This window comes from Oryctolagus cuniculus, chromosome 1, assembly GCF_964237555.1.
Source record: "Oryctolagus cuniculus chromosome 1, mOryCun1.1, whole genome shotgun sequence".
NCBI classification, from domain to species: Eukaryota; Metazoa; Chordata; class Mammalia; order Lagomorpha; family Leporidae; genus Oryctolagus; species Oryctolagus cuniculus.
Window position 1 is genome coordinate 21,402,348 of NC_091432.1, and position 24,015 is coordinate 21,426,362.

Consider the following 24,015-nt stretch of genomic DNA (forward strand, 5'->3'; position numbering starts at 1 on the left):
GTGTGTGTGTGGGGTGGGGGGCTGAGGAGTTTTTACAAAGCGAAGCGGACCGCTGAACAAGAGCTTCCCTTCTGGAGCATGGGCTCAGAGAGCGCAGACAGAGCCAGGTCTCGCCGAGGCTTGATGGGTGACAGCTGTTCTGCTGTGCACACGGAGAGGGCCTTCCAGCTGCCAGCTCTGATGCACACGGGCTGCGGCCAGCTCAGCCCAACCCTGCCCAGAATAGGTCCCGGCGTGGATATCTGCACAGAGGAATCCCGCTCGCTCGCAGTCCCGCGGGCCCTGCGGGGAGGACTGAGGATAATCTGTCCCTTGTAACGCGAGCTGCCGGCAGCGCATGGGCGGCAGGCCAGCTCGCCTCGCTGGACAGCTGCCCTGGCCGAGCTGGGTCTGCTGAGTCCTTCTTTGTCCTCCACGCAGCCCTGCCCAGGAGTAGCACTCCCTGGCCCGCTCGGGAGGGGAAAGGCGCTCACCTCTCCAGGTAATGCCAGTGCTTCCTACTTCCTTTCCATACAGGGGGCCTGGGACAGGCTGGGGCAGATGATGAGTCGGGCTGGTCGCTGGTGGCCCACCTGAGGGGTTCCGCCAGGAGTCCAGCTCCCCGGCCAGCAACTATTCTGCTGCCTTGGTTTAGCGATCAAGTGCAAATGTACTACGACCTGCCAACATCTATGGCTGAAGGGACACACGTATCTGGGGAAGACGGGACTAACGCCTTTCTGTTTTCCTTTCAAATACAAACTGTCACCCAAGGTAACCAGGAGTGGCGTGGGAAGGACATGAACACCACCAGGCACTGTGCTCCGGGCTCCATTCATCCCCAGCATGTAACAGAGGGCTTGGTACAAACGCCCGGGAAATGTTTGTTGAACCTATGAATAGCCATTACATTTGACAGATATTAATGCATTCCTATTCCAGGAAATGAAAAGATGGAAGTTCAGATAAGGTAAGTTAATTTTCTTAGGCAGGCAGCTACTTGGTGGCAAACTCGTGATCTGAACAAAGATTGGCCTGAATCAAAATACTCCGCTCTTTTTCTTTAATCAGTGCTGCCTGTCAACTGTCTAGACAATTCTGGGCACAGAAGCTGGGGAGCAAAAGCCACTGTCCCACACAGCTGAGATTTCTGATTCCAGAGCCCCAGATACAGGAACACACCAGCCTGCTGAACCACAAACCCCTCCCAAGGGCATACACTTGTAAAGTGGTTGTGCAAAGTGTGCATTCTACAAAGGGAACCGATCAACAGTAAAGCAAGCGAACAAGTCTCCAGTTGTAATTCCATCTCTTGGCCTACCCAAGATGGCTTAGGTAATGGCTTCCCTCCCAACCTAAGTGCCTTATTTAATAATTCAGCGACTCAATCTTTAATCCAAGTAGCTCTGTTTCCAGTTGCTAATTTATTTCAAGATTTATTTCCTTCTACTGCCTACCCACTTTGTCCAAAGGGAAGTTTATGTTCATTAACTCCACTTCCTTCCCACCTCCTCACACTCACAGCCCTCTGGCTTCATCAACCTATGACCTTTTTTAAGGTCACCAGTAACAACTGACTTCAAAGACCATTCCCAGGCCGCAAGTGCCCTGCTCCTCCCTGGCTTCTGGGCACCTCGGGTCCTGGCGTCTCTCTCCCGGCCTCGCCAGTGTCGGCTCTTCTTTCATTACTTTGTCTCCTCAACAGCAGAACTACACAAGATCCCACCATCTCTGGGGAGCTGATTTCCAAACACCTCCCTTTGTTTTCAGCTTGGTCCTAGTTCTGCATCTCCAACTGCCTGCTTGGTACCTACATCTGCGTCCAGAGGGCAAGACCCAGATTTCCTACCTTACTATACTACAATGTCGCTCCTGGTTAAGACAGCCCAGCCCCATTGATTACACTGCTAAACAGGCAACTGTTCCTCTCAGCCCCTCCCCTAATTAGCATCCCCTCCTAACTGCAACACTACGGAAGGTACTAGGATTCCTTTAGACTCCAAATCCAAGTTATCTCTGGCAACCCCTTCCCCATAACCACCCCACACTGATTCAGTGGGAAACCAAGTTCTGGTACATTTTCCTTTGGGGGGAGAAATCTCCTGTGATTTAATTTGTTTCTTCTTTTTCACACTTAGTTTAGCTCCAGGCTTCTAATTGGTCTTCTTTCTCTAATCTCTTCACCCTGATTATACCCTAGGCACCACTTCCAAATTAATCTCAAGGCAATACTTTGATCAAATAAGCTCCCTGTTCAAAAACTCTGGTTTACCAGCGCCTGCTGGAAAGACTTCAAGCCCCTTAATTGGGGATTCAAAGCCCTTTGCAGTCTGGTTCTAATAGGCCAGAGTTCTAACGCCCCAGCCCAACTGGAATCCTCACCACCTGCCCAGCAAGCCTTGGGTGTGCTGGCCCGGCACTTCTGACCACTCGGTTCCCTTCCTGGGTCTCGTCTTCTTGCTCGGTTTCCCTGGTTTGAGATCCTAGTGACTGCTTACAATATTATTCCAAATGGTCACTCTAGCAAGAAGCTACCTCTTTTTTCTTTGATCAGTTTCCACACTTTGGGCCTCCCTCAGGGCGTATATCATAGACAGCTTCAGATAAGTATTATGTATAAATACATATACACCGACACATATGTACGCACGTGCACATGTGTGTTAGTTATAAAATTTTCATATGCTCTGATCCAAGCCCATCAACATCAAGGCCCATTTTACTCTCAGGATTCTCTTTCAGAGAGGAAGCCTCCATTCCTCCCCTAGCTGCTTTGTTCAGCATCGAATGATAGTAATGTCTCTGGTAAATCTCTCCTGTTGCATTTTAAGCTTCTTTGCTTGTTTTATCATCTCAATGGTGCCAGAGAAGGTTGTTTAGCCTCATCATGAACTTCAAGGTCATTATCAAGTCAACTTTTCTCCTCTCACTTCTTTTCCTGGATCACGTATCCCCATCATTTCAGTCCAGCTCAATCAATAACCATGTAGCTTAATACTATGGATTCTCCCAAACACAGAACAGGCTAAGTTTAACTGACAGTTTCATTTTAGGCCCATAGAATTAGAATTGGGGGGGGGGGGGGTCTCTTCCAAATGAGCTCTGAGAGTTGACGTCACTGCCCGTAACTGAGTAACACATATGATTACCAGGGACAGATATTTCCCAAGCCCACAACAATATATGATGTCATATCAACAGTTGGTAGCAGTCACATCATTTGAGAAAGATATTTAGACTGTGTATGAGAAACTACTTAGACAGTAATAAAGAGTAAAGCATTATAGAAGAATCCAGGCCCGGTGAAAGAAACTGTAAGAAAACAAAACCCTCCAGGCTTGAAGACCTTTTCGTAGGGTACGCAGGTTTCACAGTGAGTTCTATAGGCTGGTGTATGTGACATCTGTGGAAACCCGACAGAGAGATCTGTCTCTAAAAGGGCAGTCACGCACTCTGCGTGCGTGCTGCGCCCTTGACAGCAGTGCTCCTGGGATGCCAGCACTGGCTGTCCCGCGGAAGGAGCTGCCTCCGGGAAGAATCGGATTTGACCATCACCTCAAAGCCTGGGGACTTCCGGGGGCATGAGTGAGAACTGCTGGCTCTAGTGTAAGACCAGACGGTCTTAGGGGAAGAGAACAGCTCCGTCCTTCCACGCTCACCTCACAAAGCCGGGGACTCCATGCTACACGCAGTGTGCCTGTTGAGTGATGCACTGAATGGCACAAAAGGAGGATTTCAGGACTACCCAGACCCCTCTGCGATGTCAAGAGCTTGGCCTTCGAGCCTGTTCTTGGCAGGTGTTTTAGGTGTGTCAGCAAAGGTAATTTGTCTCTGGTGGGTTTGACTGAATTCTTTCTAATCAGGCTTTTACTGTAACCTGGAGAAATTACCCTGAAAACAACCCAGTATTTCCTAGGAATGAACCAGCTTCCCCTCCACTGAGTGTAGATGGTTAGCTGCTTAGTCTACAAGCAGAATCTGGCTTCTGGGGCTTAAGGCCAGCTATATTTTTAAGACCCTTCCAGCCATTACAAATTGAATGAGTAGCATTCCAAATTAATTCTTTGAGTGACCTGGGCTTGAACTAACCCAATTCCCACAGTGCAAAGGAGGTGACTATGGCTACCAGCTGCTGTCCTTATATCTTCAACACAGTCCCATAAACAGGCCCAAAGCAGGAAACGGGGCTCGGAGGCAAGGGCGGGCTTTGGACTGGAGGCTCACTCACCTCTCCACCATGTGTGTCTGGTCTAGCGAGAGCCCATCAATGGCTGTGCACTCAGGACACTTGAATTTCTTCCGTGGGGTTACCTACAAGAAGAGCACAGACACATACCTGGCTATGCGTGCCAAGGACCAGAAAATCATGTTGCGACACATTCTGCACACTCTGTGCTGTAAGCTGAGATGTGGCACACGTGCACGCATGTGCACGCGCGCGCACACACACACACACACACACACCTCCATTCCTCCATTCAATTCCTGCTGGCTCGGCCTATGGCAGAACTCACAAGGGCCCAATAAAAGAGGCTTGGAGGGCTTTTGCCTTCTGTAACTGGAAAGAAGTGGTGATGACAAGCTCCTTAATTCCTGTTTAATGACTGTTTTCTCACTGCCAAGGTCCTTGTATAAACACCATTTGTTCTTGCAGCCATAAGGGCGATGAAATACAGCTTCCCATAACTTTCACCGTAACCTTAGTTCCAACGGGCGCCCTTTCTCCTTCTCCCAGCTAAATGCAAATGCTATGAGCTGCACCATGCCCGTGAAGATGCCCAGCCCTAAACTTCCAACAACGGGCGAGCTTTCTGGACGACTCAGGGAACGAGGGAAAACCAGTGAGGAGACAGGAAGGAAAGAAAGTGGAGAACTACAGCAAGGCTGAGGGCACGGAGACGCGGGAGGTACGTAGACGCAGGGGTGGGGACCCTTTTTTCCTGCCAAGGGCCATTTGGATATTTAGAACGTCACTGGCAGGCCGTATAAAATGATCAGTGTGAAAATGAACCTGCTACAGATGCACTGAATTGTGCGTCCCACCTCCGGCTGCCTTCACAGGGCCAGGTCAGATGTCCCTGTGGGTCTTACACGGCATGTGGGGTGGGGTGGACATTCCCCGCCCCTGGTAGAGGAAGCAGCCCCAGCCAAGAACACTGGGAAGCATGAGGAAAAGCAGACCTGGGGATGGCAGTGGCCTCTTAAAAGCGCCTCTTGGGATTTCCATTTTTTTTTGATGTTCCTTATGGTGGCTTGTCATTGAGTTATTTAGGGAGCTGCAGGTCGGTGGGGATAAAGGCAAGTTTGGTGACCTCCCCCTTCCCTTCTGGTCTAATCTGACTTTTCCCATCACTCCAGGGCTCCAGGGCTGGGTTGGAGGATGCCACACCGAGCTGCAGCTCCTGGTCCTTTTAGGGCAGGTTTCTGTCCTGGAGGAATCCAGCACTGCCCATGTGCACACACAGAATTTGAATCCACGAGGAAACCAAGCCCAGTCTGCCCATATAAAGAAGTGCACCTTTTCAACTTACCTGGGGCTCAGACTGGGATAAAATCAGCTCAACTTAAGGACTAATGGACATCTTTTCAGGCGCAAAGCCTTCCTATGGGATTTCTACGTACCCTCAGCTTTTAATATGTTATGGGAAGATTACCTTTTAAAACTGGAAATCAACAATTTAAAATGTGCTTAGGACAACCACTGTCACAGAATTACATAATCTTCTCAACACTGGAGAAAACAATCAGAGACCTTAAGAACAGCGTAAACAGAGCTAGACTCCAAGCCAGATTTGACAACAAAATTAAGCTCTGTCTTAATTTTTGTAGATGGCCCACTGTAGCCCTTATCTCTAATGCTGAAGGTTAAAAATGCAAAGAACGAGTTTATTAAAAAAAAAACAAAAACGTTTAAATGGTCAGAGCCTAGCTTCACACTTCCAGTGTGACAGTGTTGATCACGGATTTTCAACTACACGGAGCCTGTAAGTCCCCCGGCCCAGGGCTTCATTCACGGCCACGGGGACTCGCCGGGCTGAGAGAAGACTCGTCTGTGATCACGGAGCACGTGTTGGCAGAGCCTTACCTTGATGACGGCCTTCCCTGTGACGTTAGCCACCAGGAAATTCATGGCAATGTCTTCACAGTTCATATGGGCATCTACCCAGTTCTTGATATCGCCAGGCATTTTGTAGGTATACAGGTAATTAAAATACTGTCGGGTGAGATAAGAAGAAGAAACAAACAGTACCCTTTAGCTGACTGCCATAAAAGGGCGACTTCATCATGGTGTGGGGATCAAGCCTCTCTCCCTAGGGCTACTCCCGAGGCTGGATGCCAAGGGGCCAAAGCCAGCACCGTTAACACAGTCATTGCCTTACAAATGGAGATGCTTTACAAGTAGGACAAAAACGAGGCCATTCTGATCTGTCATAACCTGTGTGTATCTCAAATAGTGACGAGGCACATGGGTCAAAAGTAAGTGCGTACACAGTCTACCAACTACCGCAAGTCCCCAGAATTTTACACCGAGGGGCTTGCTCAGAACAGAATCTATTGCTGGACCCAAAGCCCTGAAAAATAGAGCGCTGAGCTAAAGCCCAGCAAGCGATCCAAATACCACCAGGCAAGTCCACCAGGCCGAGTTCAGCCGCCCTTCCTCCTGACATCACTTCCTTACACCGCTGTGCAAAGAGACGGGTTGTTATTTTTAATTAAAGCACACTCTCCCAGAGGGCACTCTGCCGTCACACTGAGTAGTCCTAAAAACACACGCGTCTCTCTCCAGTCTCTCCCCAGTAAAAGAGAGAAACCATCAAGTGGTGAGTCTCAGGAGAGAAACGCAAAAGGCTAATCAGTAATCAAAAGGAATTTCTCACTAGTGATCAAAATTAAAACTAGGATTCACTTTCAAAATAGCTAAGTTGAATTTTCAAATTTTTTACGTAACTCAGCGTGTGAGAACGAGACCATTTTGCACTCCGTTTGTGCGAGTGTAAATTGGCAGGGCCGGCACTGTGGCGCAGCGGGTTAAAGCCCAGGTCTGCAGTGCTGGCATCCCATAAGGGCACCGGTTCGAGTCCTGGCTGCTCTACTTCCAATCCAGCTCTCTGCTGTGGCCAGGGAGTGCAGTGGAGGATGGCCCAAGTGCTTGGGCCCCTGCACCCAAGTGGGAGACCCAGAAGAAGCTCCTGGCTCCTGGCTTTGGATCAGTGCAGCTCTGGCTGTTGCGGCCATCTGGGGAGTGAACCGGCGAATAGAAGACCTTTCCCTACCTCTCTCTGCCTCTGCCTCTCTGATTCTGCCTTTCTTTCTTTTTCTTTCTTTTTTTTTTTTTTTTAGTGAGTTTATTATTATTATTATTATTTTTGGCAGGCAGAGTGAACAGTGAGAGAGAGAGAGACAGTGAGAAAGGTCTTCCTTTTTGCCGTTGGTTCACCCTCCAATGGCCGCCACGGCCGGTGTGCTGCGGCCAGTGCACCGCCCTGATCTGAAGCCAGGAGCCAGGTGCTTTTCCTGGTCTCCCATGTGGTGCAGGGCCCAAGCACCTGGGCCATCCTCCACTGCACTCCCGGGCCACAGCAGAGAGCTGGCCTGGAAGAGGGGCAACTGGGACAGAATCCGGCGCCCCAACTGGGACTAGAACCTGGAGGGCCAGCGCCGCAGGCGGAGGATTAGCCTATTAAGCCGTGGCGCCAGCCATGATTCTGCCTTTTCAAATAAATAAATCTTTAAAAAAAAAAAAAAAAGTAAAAGAGAGTGTAAATTGGCACAAATAATACTGAAGCCAACAGCCAGACATGTACATATTCATACACACTCACACAAGGGGCCTTCAAAAAGCTTGTGGAAAATGCACATTATCTTTTGATTCCATTTGTCCGTGCTCTTTTTAAGTACCCCGTGTGTGTGTGTGTGTGTGTGTGTGTGTGTAAAATCTCCAAATGTTCATTCCCTTCCGTGTAATAATATGTAATCTTTCATAGTGGTAATGAATACAGTTATAAAAGTGGGTATTAATCATGGAGCATTAAATGTTAACTGAAATAATAAAGTGGGAAGGCTAGTCGCCTGATTTGATCAGTTTATGCTCTGTATATGTATGTGTATCCCCAAAATGTACAAACTTTGGTTGTTAACCAAAAACTATAAAACTAAAAAACTTAAAGGGAAAATTAAAAAAAAATAGCAAAAAATTAGAAAGTTAAATTTCTAATGATAAAGTTATGATTGATGGAATACGAAAATAAATTACGCTAAGAAGCAATGGTTAATGAAGAAATGTGAATGACAGGAGAAAACGCTCACAACACATGCAAAATACGGGGTAATGAGAACATTTCCGACCCTGTGTTCGTATGAAAATTAATAAAAGGCAAGCTAGAAGGCATCAAAAGACTAACAGTGGTTACCACTAAGTGACAAGATTACAAGTGAATTTTCATTTTATTGTCATAAAAAACACTTGGTTCTCTGCGACCAGCTCCACCTGACCCAGCCCATGGCCCTCGTGCCCTGGGTTCTGGGCGCCCAGCTCCGCCTGGCCCAGCCCGCGCCCCCTCGCGCCCTGGGCTCCGCCCGGCCCAGCCCGCGCCCCTCGCGCCCTGGGCTCCGCCTGGCCCAGCCCGCGCCCCTCACCTTGTGGTAGAAGGCAGCTCCTGTGAGCACCATGGACACCTCGTTGGTCCACTCGGACTCGTACTTCCACTTGTTCATCTCATGGTCCCAGAGGTGCAGGCGGCCCGGGTAGCCCACCAGGCGGTCGGGGAACTCCCGCCAGACCTACGGGCGGAAGCACACTGGCGGTCAGCCCCCAGCGCGCCACCCTCCCAGGCCTCAGCTCTCCAGAGGTGAGAGCTTTAGAGACCGCCGCGGTGAGAGTGGCCGGTTCCACCGAACGGACGCGGGTCTCTCGGCCAGTGGCCAGTACTCGAGGGCAGCCGTGGGCTCTGACTTCCGGCGCTACTTCTCGTGCAGGTGTGGTCACTGCAGGTAGTGCGCGGTAACGGCTGAGGAGGCCAGGGTGGGTCATCTCTGACCACGTGACCAATGACCACGTGACCAATGAAACAGGCTCCATGCACACATGAACACACGGAACCCTGCAAGCCAACTGCTTTGATTTGTATTAAACAGGCGATCATACAAACTCACAAAATGGCCCTTCCTGGGGCGGGGTGGGGTGGGGTGGGGGTAGTGGTGGTGGTGGTGGTGCATCCATTTCTTCTGAACACACTCCCATTCTTAGGACTGCTGGAAGTTTCCAGAGGGTTTGTTGGGTTCTATGATCTGTAACATTTTGGAAACAAATCCCTGATCTCCATATCCTTAGCCAGTTTTGTTGAACAGAATTTTGCGTGTTGGCATGAGGCCCTTCCAATGCCCTTTCCCACGTATTTCTGTATAGTCTGGTTCACCCTTTGAAAGAGAGAGTCCGCCCCATCCATGAGTGCGGACGACCTGCAGCCTGTTCCGGGAGCCTCCTCTCAGTCCCATCTGCTAGTTCCCAAACCTTTCCCGCACTTGCAAGCAGAGTTCCTGTGGCTTCAGCCTGGGCCCCCTCTCGTCTTCAGACTTTTCCTCTGTGAGTAACCTCACGTCCTTTCTGTCACTTTAAAAACCACCTATAATCTGCTGCCCTCTAAATTTATGTTGGGCCCTGAACGTTCCTGAGATAACCAACTACTTACTCAGTATCTCCACCTGGATAAACAGCAGGCATCTCCACCTAGCATGTCCAAACCATAACTCTTGATTCCGTATCTCCAGACAAGACACTCTCTCCATCTTCTCCACCTCAGTAAATCATCCAGCCCATTGCTCACGCCCCAAAGCTCCAGTCAGCCTTTCCTTCTCATCCTCCCGTCCAATCCATCAGCAAGTCCTGCTGCCTCTCCGTCTGCTGGCCTTTGCCATCGTCTCTACCGTCTCTCCCTCTCTGTACACCACCTCTCACCAGAGTTCCTGTGAGTGCCTTCTACCTTGTCTGCTTGATGCTGTCCCTGCCCTTCCCCACCACTCCTGCACAGCATCCCTGAGAGACCGCTCCTAAAAGACAATTAGGAGATTCTGCACAGGATTTTGCTACTTTTTGTGTATTTTAAACATTTATGTATTTTAAAAATTTGTGTGTGTGTGAGAGAGAGACATGGTGTCACGCCAGAGAAGCCAGCAGCTTCCCCAACACACAGTGCTGCTGGGTGCAGGGAGGGCCCTCAGTGCCACTCCCCAGGGCAGAGTGCTGTGTCGGCAGGTCCCCCACACCTTCTTGGGTTTGCTCCGGCCACCAGAGCGAAGAGCCACAAACCGGGGGGGAGGGGGAGGAGGGGTCTGCAATCACAGAAGCTTGTCTCAGGTTCTGGAGACTGGCTGTCCAAACTCCCAGCGTCATTAGGGCCATGCTCCCTGGGGTCCTCCTTGGGCGCCCCTGGCGAATACAAACATCACTCGGATCCCTGTGTTTCCAGGTCTGTGTCTGCGCCCACGTCGCCCCTTTGTTGCGCCGGTTGTGCTGGCCGAGGACCACCCTGCGACCTCATTCCCATGACCGCCTCTAAGGCTCCACTTCCACCCAAAGTCACTTCTTGACCTGCTGGGGGTCAACGCTGGACGGACCGTAGGGACACAATTGAACCCACGACAGAGCCCCTGGAATGTCTTTAAGAAAACCCCACCCTCCCAATCAAACAAACAAAAAGGTTCCTATCTCCCTAGGAACAATATTGGACCCCTTCCCACAGCCTGAGGGCCGCTCATCCTCACATCTTCTTGCCCCAGGCTTGCGTGCACCCCAACATCTTTCTCCTTCACCAGGCCTGCACCCCAAGGCCTTTGCATGCTCTGCTTCTTCCATCTGGAAGGTTCTCATGGCTGTTCTAAAGCTGGCTCCTCATCAGCGAAGTCTCTGGTTATGTCAACTACTTTGAGGGGCCTCCTTGGGCCGTCCTCTAAGGCAAACACTACTACCCCCTAAACAGCCACTCTTTATCACATCCCCTCAGCTCCATGCTTGCTTTACGAAACTTTCACTTCCTGCAGTTATTTATTCTCTCCTTTGCTCCTGCAGAATTTAAACTCTGGGGCTGGCGCTGTGGTGCAGCAGGTTAAAGCTCCAGCCTGCAGTGCCAACATCCCACAGGGGCGCTGGTTCAGGTCCTGGCTGCTCCACTTCCAGTCCAGCTCCCTGCTAATGCACCTGGGAAAGCAGTGCAGGGTGGCCCAAGTTGTTGGGCCCCTGCATCCATGTGGGAGACCCGGAAGAAGCTCCTGGCTTTGGATTAGCTCAGCTCCAGTTGTTTTGGCTATTTGGGGAGTGAACCAGCGGATGGAAGAGCTCTCTTTGTCTCTACCTCTCTCTGTAACTCTTTCAAATAAATAAAATAAATCTTAAAAAGAAAAATTAAGCTCCAAGAGGACAAAGACACTCTTACTCACTGAGGTATCCCAAGCACAAAGAGCAGTGACGTTACCGCACGCACACTTGCCCAGGCTCTCAGCGGCTCAGGGGCTGAGAGCCAAAGAAGGGGACCCAGAGCCTTCTCTCTGCTCACAGCCAGCGCCGCTGCACTCGGATCCAGGAAGGAAGCCGGCAGCAGCCGCGATCAACATTGCCATTAATAATAACGCGACATCCTTTGTGTGCGAGGAGCGCCAGCGCACGTGTTTCGAATCGCTTTCCCTGAGCGGCCGAGTCACTGCGCAGACTCCTCCCTTCCTCCTTGTGATCACCGGCACGGCTTTCTGAGACGTCTGACCTGGCTTGGGTGTGGTCTGGGGTTATGAGAAGAGCTTCGCTTCGTGTGCAGTCAGCTCACCTCAGAGGGCTCTCGGATCCGCAGCCGCGGCCTCATTAACACCACCGTACAGCCAGCAGAGCTAATGAGCTGCAGGCACTGTCCTAATAGCTGCAGACAAATGAGTCCATGTCAGGCATTTCCTCCGACGTGCAAGGCTGCTGCTTGTGCTGCCTGCTCCGGGGCTTGTGTTGCAGCCGATTAAAATAATATGATACCACTACAGTTTTACAGCGCCCCGGGCAGCCACGTGGTGATGTGCGCCTTCACTCTGGTTGGTCGGGAGCCCTGGCAGACTCCACTGAACGCACTGCTGGCTTCCTTGCCCAAGCACTGAGCACCTGCCACCGTCCCCACTTCACTCCGTGGAGCTGCAGGGCTTTCTGAAGGGATGGGCCAAGTGGAGTTTGGAAAGGGGCAGGGCATGGGGAGGAGGCGAGGCGTGCAATTCAACCGGCGCTTCCGCCCAAGATGGGAGCTGCTCCCTCCGCTCAAAGCAGTCCAGACCACCGTCCCCAGGGGCTCTGCTTCACTGCAAGCCCTCCCTTTGCAGCAGCAGTCGTAATACTGGTTCAGGCTGAGGGTCAAGTGCTGCTGAGGTTTCAGTCCTCTGACTGCCTCCTGAAGTCCAGACTTCTCTCCAGAGGGACTTAATTTGGTGACACTGGGTCACAGAACGCTAAGCGCCGCTGCTCCAACAGGCATCAGAAGCGTCCTGCATCTCGGATTCCTTCAGAGCCTGCCCGGGGAACAGTGGTTCCTGCGCGGGGCCTCTCTGCCCTTGACTTATTCCCGGCAGCTGGATGCAATCAAGATACCATCCTTGTCACTTCATCTATAACTCTGCAGCTGACTACAGGATCAAAACGCAGCGGAGCCGAATGGGATGGGCCCACGCTAATCGCGCCCTCGTGGAGCACGAAGTCGATTATGTAGACAGTAAAGCATTTTCCCAGCCAGCGGAGCCAGGAGTCAGGCTCGGCCCCCGGGGCTCCACCCAGCTCCCCACCCCCACTCTCATTCAGCTCTTTTCTTTCCATCTCAGGGGAACGCTCTGGGGTCAGCCTTCTGTCACGACTACCGGATGCCTGCACGGGGGTGTGGGCATCTGAGAGCCCTCAGGGGACCCCGGGGACTCCAGTGAAGGTGCTTCCAGTGCCCTTATGAGGCTCTCCAGGCCCCTGCGCACAGTGTCCTTGGCTATTTTTAACCGCAAACGTCTTTGAGGACAGAGGCCCAACTCCGTGAGGGTGAACTCTATGCCCTCATTAGCGACTTAGCCATGCTGCGGCCAGCACTTGCGTTTGGGGCGATGCCACGTGCCGATTCGAGTGCAGGGTATGACAACACAATACCATCCTCCAGCGGTTCCGTTCTGAAGTTTATAACCTAAATACCTTTTACTTGATCACGGGGATCGCCTCACTGGACTCCCAGCTGTGCTTACTTGGCCATTTTCCAAGTCCTTTTTCCTTTCTTTCTTTTTTGTTTTTTAACCCCTGGGGTCTGCTGGGGCCTGCCATGGCTACGGGATCACACTAAGATCTGCTTTCGTCTTACAGCCCACAGGAGGCAGCCTAGACGGAGTCCTCCATCCTGCACGTGGCGCACCAGGGGGCCATGGCCCAAGTATACCAAGGCCAGCTCTGCCAGTGGAGAGCTGTGTAATGGGACTACTCCCAGAGTCCTGCTTTCATTCTGCCATCCGCAAGACGGACGGCTGGACCAAGCGACCTCTGATGTCTTTCGCTGACCTGCTCTCGAGGGACAAACCCATCAAGTGCAATGTGTCTCAAGCTGTAAGTTTCTAAATGGGAGGGCTAGCGCTGTTTAACTGTGTTTAAAATGTCCTGCAAGTCTGGGTGCCCGAGAAATGTTCCCGAGAAGAGGATAATGCGCTACCTTCTAAGCCAGCTCAGGCTCAGGGTGTGTGTGAACCACAGTCAGATTCTGGAAACAGACGGGACGGGGGTGGGAGAACGGAGGTGTAACAACAGGTGGTGCCCATCTGGGATGTGCGACTGTGAACTCACAGGTCACTCCAGGAGAAAAGTCACTCTCTGAAGCGGCTGCTAAGTCGTCACCCTTTCAAAGGCAAAGCTCCACGGGGTTTTGCTACTGGGCGAGAAGGATGTCACGCGGCTCAGGACTCGGGGGCTGGAAGATAGACGAGCAGGTAGTGAGCGCCACGGGGGATGGCGGCTAAGAATCAAGGTGCATCACACTGGGCGAGGGTTTCATTTCTTTCCTTGCATGCAGTGAGTCTGGTCGGCCCCTGGCCATCAAAGTGGGTTACAACCAAACTGTGTGGTCCCATGCCGGGGCTGGCCAAAGCAGAGCTGCAGGGGCCCTAATGTGTGAATGTCATTCAATCAGGGGCCCATACAGCCCTGCAGGCTGTATGCCGCATGCTGTCCAGGCAGCAAGGGGCAGCTGGCTGCTTCCAGTCCTGAGCCGGTTTCCCCAGAAGAGCCAGTCAGTAATAGGGTTCACAAACGGGATTCCCTGACTTAAAGTGGAACAGAGTGACCGGCTTCAGCTTCAGCTTGAGCTTCTGGCTACAGTGGCAGTGGGCAGCCTTTGTGAAGGGGGTGCTCTGCAAACAGTCCAGGAGCCTTGGTTTGTGCCTGGGACGCTTCTGTGCGGATGCCGGACACCCAGAGCAGTGGTCCAACCCTGACGCTGCCCGGCCTTGACACAGACCTGCACAAGCTGTGTCGCGTGTCCATCTTTACACGTGGGAACGCAGGCTCACAGGCCGCCCTCTGGGGTCCTGGCAGCCTTCCCATGTGCCCGGCCGGTCTGGCTGGGGTGAGGCCTCGGTGCTGCGGCACGTGCTCCTCGTTCCTTTCAGGTTCTCCCTTCAGGCCGGGGGCAGGGGGAAGGCAGAGGCAGAGTGGGGCTGGCGCAGCTGCTGTGGCAACGTATGCTGTCCTGTCTCTCTCTGGCTGCTGCTGTTAGGAAGGCACCGTTGCACAAGTGGCTCTGAACCATCGGCTCTGCCCTCTTGTCGGTAGCAGCTCAGCCCTGGCATCCATGCATGCTGCCTGTGGGTGGTAAGGAGGAGACGCACTTGGCGGGGTCACCGCGCCCACCCTGTCCATGTTGTCTCTGGGATCTGCAACCTAGAGGTTGCTGGGAAGGCAGAGATCATCTGGCCCAGTTCCCTCCCTGTCCAGATGAGAACACTGAGAACTTGGGCAGGAAGTGGCTCTTCCAGGGCGCACCTGCTGGGTCACCTACACTGGTCCTAACAGCCCATGCGGTCCTGTTTGAGAGACACGACTGCCCACTATTCTGAGTCTACAGAGCATCTCAGCTCCCTAAGCTCTGTCCCCTACCTGTGAAACAAAGATGTCGGGTTATGGCGTCTGAAGCCATGTTCAGGGTCAGTGTCCTTCCACTCGGGGGTGCCAAGGGCAGATATGGTAAGAGCCGCATTCGCCTGATAATGATCAGGCTGAAAACTGGGGGGAGGAGAAGAAGTGGGGAACAGGGCAAAACCTTTCGCTCCCACCAGCACCCAGCAGCTAGAAGTGGCAGGCTCTTCGCTGAATGTGATTTCCACATAGCAGAGAAAGGCCCCCGTTCACACCACTGGAAGGAGGGACCCCCACTAGCTGTGGGCGGCACTCAGGAGACTCCACTGGAACCTGGGAACCTGTGAGGCTCCGAGGCAGAGAAGGAGATGCACGCGGAAGGCAGCGGAATGAAAGACTAAACCCGACTACTCTTTCACAAGGCACCGAACCTCTTGGGGGCCAATAAGGAGGGGAAGGAGAGAGGTGCGTGTGAGAGGATGGGAGCAGGAAGAGACGGGTCAGGATCGGGTCGTGGGTTTTCTAATTTGGGCTCCATTTCTACACCCCCAGCCCCAGCGTGGACTGTACTATTTCTAAGTCTGGTCTCGGGAGATTGCTCAGCGAAGTTCAAAGAACAGTGAGCATATGCTGAATGGTTACTGTTCTCTTTACGTCCCGCACGAAGAGATGAAACAGAGACCTGTCTTCCTTAGCAGTAACCACTGTCGGGCCAGCACAACTTCACGTTGATTTTTGTCAGGCTCAATTTAAATGACAGGGGGTCAATGATATTAGCTCTCTCTGGCTGCCCTGGCAACTTGCATCACTCACAGTCAGCGATGTGACTGCACAACCAGCCACACCCCTTTTTTGTCCCTCTCACAGGGCAAAGCGGAGCAAGGACTCTGACCACAAACTCTGTAACCCTGGGTGACTTTATAGCATACAAGTGGTTCTAGAACAATCATTTAAGGAGTTGAAGCATCACATTGCCCTGCATATGGGCTTCCACCCCACAATCTCATTGGGGTTCTTTCCATCAATTTCCAAAACATAATTTGGGGTAGCGTCCCATAGAAGGCAAAACTAGAATAAAGCCCAAACTGTCATAACAAATGATGCCCTCAGCAGTGTCAACAACAACAAAAAAATCCCACAAAACATAGATCTCCCATTTATCTTAAAAATATTAACTCTGATATCAAGTTCAAGGCACGGAATCTAACTGCACATGAGGGTCGTGCAGTTTGGGGCTGGAGAGATGTGGATGCTCTCACTTTCTCAACTCACTGGCACATGCGACTGACTCAGCAGCTCAGTGCCATCCATTACTGTCTACATTAAACACACTTCGAGAGGACTGCAGTTGTGAGATACTGCAGAGGCCCTGGGTACCCTCTGCTCAGTCCCTGCTCCCCACACACCAACCTCCAACCCCCAGGATGGCAATTTCTTGCAAAACTAGGGAATGGCGGTCATGACACGATCCTGACCTTGATACAGCCCATTGATGTCCATCGCCACAAGGAGCTCCCCCGTTATCTTCTAGGATACAACCGCCACCCCCATCTCTGTCTCCTGGCAATCGCCCATCTCTCCTCTATTTCTATAACTCTATCATTTCCAGAAGATTGTACTCACATAAATGGAATCATACAGTGCATAGTCTTTCGGGACTGGCTTTTTTTTCATGCCGCCGAATTCCCTAGAGATTCATCCAAGCTGCTGTGTAAGTCCAAAGTCTGCCCCTTTTTATTGCTGAATAGTACTTCACGGTATGCTAACGCCACAGTTTGTTTAATCACTTACACACGGAAGGCCATCTGGCCGGTTCTTGCTCTTGGCAATTACATACAAAACTGTTAGAAACACGCACATGTTTTCATGTGAGCATAAATTTTCATTCCCTTGGGACGAAAGCCCGAGAGTGCAACTGCTGTGTTGTATGGAAGACGCATGTTTCAGTGGATAAGAAACGACCAAAGCGTCTTCCAGAGCAGCTGCACCGTCTTTTATTCCCACCCGCAAAGTACGAGTGCTCTAGTTTCTTTGCATCCCCACCAGCACTTGCTGCTGCCGTTCTTTTTTTTTTTTTTTTTTTTTTTTTTGACAGGCAGAGTGGATAGTAAAAGAGAGAGAGAAAGGTCTTCCTTTGCCGTTGGTTCACCCCCCAATGGCCGCTATAGCCAGTGCATCATGCTGATCCAAAGCCAGAAGCCAGGTGCTTCTCCTGGTCTCCCATGGGGTGCAGGGCCCAAGCACTTGGGCCATCCTCCACCGCACTCCCGGGCCACAGCAGAGAGCTGGCCTGGAAGAGGGGCAACCGGGACGGAATCCAGCGCCCCGACCGGGACTAGAACCCAGGGAGCCGGCACCGCAGGCGGAGGATTAGCCTATTGAGCCGCGGTGCCGGCCTGCCATTCTTTTTTATTTTAGCCATCGTGATGGGTATGTGGTGATAATTTACTGTGGTTTTACTTTGTATTTTCCTAGTGGTTAATGATGCTGATCAACTTTTTAAAAAAAATTCTGTTTTTCATTTATTTGAAAGGCAGAGAGACACACAGAGAGGGAGAAGGAGAGTGAGACACTGAGATCTACAACAGCCAGTATCGGGCTGGGCTGAAGCCAGGAGCCCAAAGCTCCATCCAGGTCACCCGTGTGGGTGGCAGGGACCCAGGTACTTGTCTGCTGCCTCTCAAGGTGCCCGTGAGTAGGAAGCTGGACTGGACTTGAACCAGGGCGCTCTGAGATGGGATGCAGGCGCCCCAAGTGGCAGGTCGACGGCTGTGCCCCAAGGCCTGCCTGTTTCGTGTGCTTGTTTGCCATCCATAAAGCCTCTTCAGTGAAAAGGCTGTGTGTATTCTTTGCCCATTTCTAATTGGGTTATATGCTCTTTACTGCTGAGTTTTCAAAGTTCTTTACATAAGGGCACTTCAAAAAAGTTCAAGGAAATGGAATTAAAAGATAAACTTATTTTGGTTCAAAAAATTTGAAGGTCATAGCTAGTTTCTCATAATACACATTTTCCATAAACTTTCTGAAGATTCCTAATATAGCCTAGATGTCTGGTCCTGTGTTGGATGTTTGATTTGTAAATATTTTCTTCCAGTCTGTAGCTTGCCTTTTCATTCTAAAATCTCTTGCGAAGCAAAAAGTTTTTAATCTCGATAAGGTTAAGTTTAGAAATTTCTCCTTTCATGGATCATGCTTTTAGTGTCAAGTTTAGGAACAATGCCTACTCCCGGGTCCTTTTTTCCTAAAAGTTGTGTGGTTTTACGATTTACATTAAGTCTATGATTCACTTTCAGTGAATTTTTGTATAGGGTATGAAGTTTAGTTCAAGGTTAAATTTTTGTCTAATTTCTCAGCACCATTTTTTTTTTCTGAAGTCTATCCTCCCTCTATGGAATCGTGTTCGCATCTTTTGTTTCTTCAAGTTTAAGAGAATGTCTCATACTTCAGGGAGTGAGTGCGGAGACAAAGTCGACAACACGTCCCAAGGCACTTGTAATTCAGAGAAGCAGGTGGCACATGCTTCAAAAACTGAGCAGAAAGCTAGGACACAGGCAAAAGTATGAAAGGAGTGAAAAGGATGGAAAGCTTACCTCTGGGTTGGGGGTGGGGAAGCAGAGAATGAGAAACAAAGCTTCAAGCATTTCGTTTTAAAGGAAGAAAAGGAAAAAGAAACTTAAATTACGACGTTAGCAATGAGACCCCATTGTCTCTAACCAGGTCAGCAATTAATATAAAACTACTCTTTGCTAAATGGCTAGCAGGCCAGCAAATAGAAGTCCAGGGTCCTTCCACCGAATACAGATTGTGGAACCATTTTACATAGAACAATTCCGTATAATCCTACTCACAGGAAGAGTATTTGTAAACCAACTCAGTGCCCACACATGCGGCTCGCCTAGTCAGCAGGAGGTGTGGGGCATCTGCTGGGTGCCAAGCACTCGGGCACATGGACGTGAACGAGGCCGACGTGACCCCTGCTGGAACGGACCGTGCTAAGCGGAGTGTTCCAGCCTCTGCTGTGGGTGGCTGTGGCTGTGGTCAGCGGCCCGGGTAGCCTCTTCCTCTCCTCTCCAGGAGCAGCGTATCAGCATGTGACTCTGACCCCTGCCCAACCCCTCCCATCTTCAGCCCAACCTGAAGGCTGGCTGGAAACCTAGAAATATTACTTTTAAAGGCTGCCAACTCTTGATCTAAACCAGCCAACGGACAGTAGCAAATAGACTGCAAGCATGATTAATGGGAGCCCTCGGCACCAGTTTTCAAGCCCCAAGAAATAAAGATGATCTGAGAGGCAAGTTGTAAATATCACGCTGACTAGCTCATCTCTCTTTCCAGAGGCGCACTTCCCAGCTGTGACACGGCTGAGGTCAGAGCCGACTCTCGCCCTTTAAGTGTCCTTTCTCTGTGTCCTCAAAGGGGAAATCAATGCATCTGATGCGACAGCGATCCCCGCTGTTGCTTCAAAATTACGATTTTGCAAGGGTTGTGCGATTTCACAATGGCACGGCTTCACACTCGGGGGCGCGACACTGAGGCTTCCTTTGGAACTATAGGCACCGCCGCCTCCTGACAGAGCTGGCAGGGACAGGGCCTGGACGCTGCTGTGGCCCCCAGGCCCTGGTCCTGAGCCCTGCCCGGCCCAGCCACACACTTCCCGTAGGCATCTCTGTCACAGTCAAGGCAGAGAAACAGCCCAGCACAACAAAACAGCTCAGCTCTCCAAAGCACAAGCCAAATTCTGAAAGCCTGAATGCCTGAAGCAGCCAGAGTTCTCCGCAGCCAGTCCCAGGGAGACAGCAGGCAGTTTCTGGCACAATAAGCCCAGGACATATGGATCCTTTCAGAGGTGGAGGAGCACTGCAAATACCGCCTGTCAGCAGCAGGGAGGGAGGGCGCATGTCCTCTACCCCGTCGAACGCTCCGACACCTTTTGGAAAACAACCACCCCACGTCGTGCGCGCTGATCCTGAGGCACCGAGATACAAAGCCAGGACAGCGTGCCGGTGCACAGACGGGCAGGAGCCGAAGCAAGGCAAGGGGAGACTAGGGTAGGGGCCCGGGGGCCTGCTCTGGGAGGGCTCAGATGGCTCTTTCCTCACCAGCAGAGTGGCACACACAGTAGGCTCCTACGGAATACACGCGGATGCCTACCCAAGCCAACCTGCCTCACGTGGGACGGGAAGTGTGCGTGGCGGGGGCGGAGAAGGGGGCAGGATGCTGGGGTGGGGAGAGGCGCCAGCAGGGTGCACAAAACGCTGTCCTCCTTGGGCCTGCCTTTGGTGTTTCGTTAATGGCTGTGTAAACAAATTCTGAACGTGCTGTTTTAACTTGCTCGGCGGGAAAGAAAAAAGTGGTACTCCATTCCAATTCCCAACTGGGTGCTTTGCAAAGCGGTCAGATGTTCGTGCAACGTTCAGCGCACATATTCGATTTCCTTCCCTTAATATTTGCTTGGCTTGTCCTCCAGTGGGGACTGGGTGCTTCAGAAGTGCTCTGAGAGGTCAGACTTCCCTGCAGCGTCTCTCAGCACCTCCGCGGCTTCTGGCCCGCGGCTGGGATCTTCTTTCAGCGGCGCTTGGCGATGGCAGCGGCGCACACGTGAGCTACTCCCCCTCCGGGTCCCATGAGTCTTGGGGGTGTAAATCAATGCAAGGTGGAGATGGGACTGGCCGGACAGATTACCCAGCTCTGCAGGCTGAGAACAGGGAGCCGCAAACGCTGTAGAAGACACTCCGGGGCATAGCTCGTCTCTGACCGTGGTCCTCCCGTGTCTCCTTTGGGGAGCTCTGACTGTCCCTTACTGGGGGTGGGGGGCTGCAGGGGATGCGCAGGAATGAGCTGCTCGGCCCATTCTCCCTTCTGAAGACAATGGTCTCCGTAACAGTAACTCTTGAGACACTTGACAGACAGACGGACAGACAGATGTCCTTTTCAAAACCATACTGCTACTATCATGGCCAGGGTCAGGAACAGTACCCGGGGAGCTGCCACTCACTCACTCCCAAGGCTGAAAGGGAGCTTGCAGCACTCAACTTCTTTGGTGAGCGCCCAAGAAAGAGGGCTTTCACACAGGTCAGCACGGCAAATGGATCTGGCTACATGGGAACGCTTTGTGCAGAAGCCGGTGCAGCTCGGCCTGGGCGAAGGGCAGACACGAAGCGGGCTGGCCCTCTGAGAGCCCCAGCCCCTGCGGCACACCAGCAGCCACGCGGACGGGCTCCGGACCCCCTGCTACGGCCCACGCCAGATGAGAGACGGCAACACTGGAGTTCCCCATCTTCCCAGTCACTCTCGGCTCAGACCCTGCGAAGGCTCCAGGCCCTGAGTGAGGCTAGCGGTCAAGCACTGGAAATGCAAGCTGGCGCTCCATCACCTCCAGTGCTTGGACTGTCCAGCCAGCGCAGCCGTGGGCCTGAACTTGACCTCCTCATTGAGGGGCTCCCTTTTTATCAGCCTTGGCTGGGTAAGCATTGATTTCCTTGGGACCCTGGATGAGCGCAAGCAGCAAGCTTGCTCCAGAGCCCAGGGCAGGACGAGCCGGGAAAACCTTTCTGTACAGGCCTCCAGCATTCCCAACACACCGGGGCGCACTTTCAGACTCAGGTCTCGGGGGCTTACACCTAAGGAAGGGAGCGGGCAGTCTCCCATCTGAGGGGTCCTAGCCATCACCACAGCCTGGAACACACAAGTCACGGCTTGTCTTGCATTTGTATTTTTCCCTCTGATGCGGCATCTGGGATTCCTGTATTGGCAGGAGGCTTGGGACGGACGAAGAGAGGACAGAAGTCACTCTGTCTTTCCAGTTCTCTGCTAGTGTTTAAGGCGGATTCTGTTGGAGGTCGTTTCCCTCTCTCAGCCATTCTAGCGAGAAGAGAAAAAGCACTCCAGCTTAGCCAGAGCCACAGCTTACAGCCTCTCTCCCGGTCTCTCTGGCGGCTCAGGTAGACAGCTATCGATGTCACGGGTGTCTGGTTAGAGCGTGACTCAGCTCTGGACTTCTCCAGTTAGCTGAGTCCCTCGTCACATGTGAAATCTCAGCCACAGTGGGAACTTGTCTTCCCTTCTCCTGGCTTTTTTGATCTACTCAAATGCTGAGTCTGTGGATTTTCTGCTACTACTGTCTAACGGGTTTTCCCTCTTTTCCACTGTTACCTCTAATTCATCTTGGGATCTGACAGCTTCTACCAGTCATCTTGCTACAAATCTGCATGGCATCTATCTATCTTCCTCCCTCCCTTCCTCCCTTCCGAAGATTTATATTATTTACTTGAAAGGCAGAGTTACAGAGAGAGAGACAGAGAGACTCAGAGAGAGATATCAATCTTCCATGTGCTGGTTCACTCCCCAAATGGCCACAATAGCCAGGGTTGGGCCAGGCTGAAGCCAGGAACCAAGAACTTCTTCTGGGTCTCCCACGTGGGTGCAGGAGCCCAAGCACTTGGGTCATCCTCCGCCGCTTTCCCAAGTGCATTTGCAGGAAGCTGGATCGGAAGTGGAGCAGCCGGGACTCGAACCGGCACTGATACAGGATGCAGGCACTGCAGGCGGCAGCCTTACCCGCTACACCACAGCGCCGGCCCCTGCAGGGCATCTTTACTGCCCATCAGTTGAAACTTGCAGGCAGCCTCTGAGCCTGGGAGCCAGCTCACCCTCTTGCCTAACCAACCACATTTCCACTGTTAACTGAAGCAAAGCCCTCGCTCGAGTTCCCCTGCTACTGCAGACACGAAGCTCACCCTCACTGGCTGCCCTGCTTCTCGGCACCTCCAATATCAGAAGGCCTACTCCCATACTGTCCTGTGGTCCTTATGAAATAAAAAAAAGGGGGCATCTCATGCTATTCGGCTGCCTTCTCATGGTTCCTTGTGATTATACACCTGCCATTACCTTGGGGAGTTAAGGAAATAATACAAATAAATTCTCACCATTTATTAGCACTCAGGAGGTCTGCCCAGCCACTCCCACTACGGGTACCCAGGCAGTACAAGAAGGCTCCAGCACTCTGCGTGCCTAACAGCACACAGCTGCTCTGGGCGAATTCCCACTCCCACACGAACGATCAACGTTATCACAGGTACTGTTGGCCAAGAGCGTTTCACATCTCTCGGGTGGAAAGTGTTCAACACTTAAGTGCTACTAATAATTTTTATGGTTGGAAATGTGGATCAAAGTATGAAAGGAAAAATAAATCCACGGGTCCATATATCCAGCCAAGTCTCCACGGCTCATTTTCTGCCATATGTTTTAAACTGCCTCCCTCGAGGGTGGTGGAGAGGAGGGGAAAAGGTGGCCTTTTTATTTCCCAATTCTTTAGGTCCTAAATAAAGCAGACAAACTTGGGGGAAAAAAAAAATCAAACATTGCAGTAACATTATACACTGCTACCGTTCCCCCAGGAGCCCCTTGCAAATGAGAATCAAGAACTCAATAGATACTTCCCCAGTGAAAACATAAACAGATAAATAAATTATCCCATGCCGAAAAGAACGGCCACATCTGGTAGCTCTAGCACTTGTCAGGCAAGTCAAAAACGTGCAGGGCCGGAGAGGAGCGCTCCGAGCTCCCGATTCAAGGCTGCGGAGAGGGTGCGGCCGTCCCCAGGGAATGTGACCCCTGTGTTTTCTTCCAATTAAATAAATAATGATGCACAGTAGTGGGGCCAAATGGCCACGTGCTCAAGTCACAGGCCCAGGAGGAGAAAAGCCCTTTGGCCTCGCATTCATACTTGCTATGGTGGGCGCTTCGGGGTTATAGTCATTGGACACTGACTCTGCCAATTCTTCAGCAATAGAACGTGGGGTGTCAGGACCATCTCTAAGGCCCGCCCTGTTCCAGTCCTGCCCTGTGAGAGGGTCAAGGGCATGCAGGGATCTGATTGTCTCAGCCACCCAGTGGTGGGCGGAGGGTGGGCCGCAGGGAGAGAC

The 24,015-nt window shown here is 51.8% G+C and overlaps 1 protein-coding gene and 1 long non-coding RNA gene across 3 annotated transcripts in view; one reads left to right on the plus strand and one right to left on the minus strand.

The window, feature by feature from the left end:
- EXT2 (exostosin glycosyltransferase 2) overlaps window positions 1-24,015 on the minus strand; it is a 159,385-nt gene that overhangs the window by 3,098 nt on the left and 132,272 nt on the right. For both annotated transcript variants that reach the window (XM_008270099.4, XM_070071335.1), the window contains exons 11-13: window positions 8,617-8,760; window positions 6,065-6,193; window positions 4,208-4,290 (exon numbers count right to left, since the gene is read on the minus strand). In XM_008270099.4, coding sequence (XP_008268321.1) covers window positions 4,208-4,290; window positions 6,065-6,193; window positions 8,617-8,760 — 356 coding nt within the window. The remainder of the gene's footprint in view (window positions 1-4,207; window positions 4,291-6,064; window positions 6,194-8,616; window positions 8,761-24,015) is intronic.
- On the plus strand, window positions 185-5,894 carry LOC138849076 (uncharacterized). Its single transcript, XR_011387487.1, has 3 exons — window positions 185-481; window positions 4,715-4,886; window positions 5,338-5,894. It is a non-coding gene; the product is annotated as an uncharacterized lncRNA (long non-coding RNA).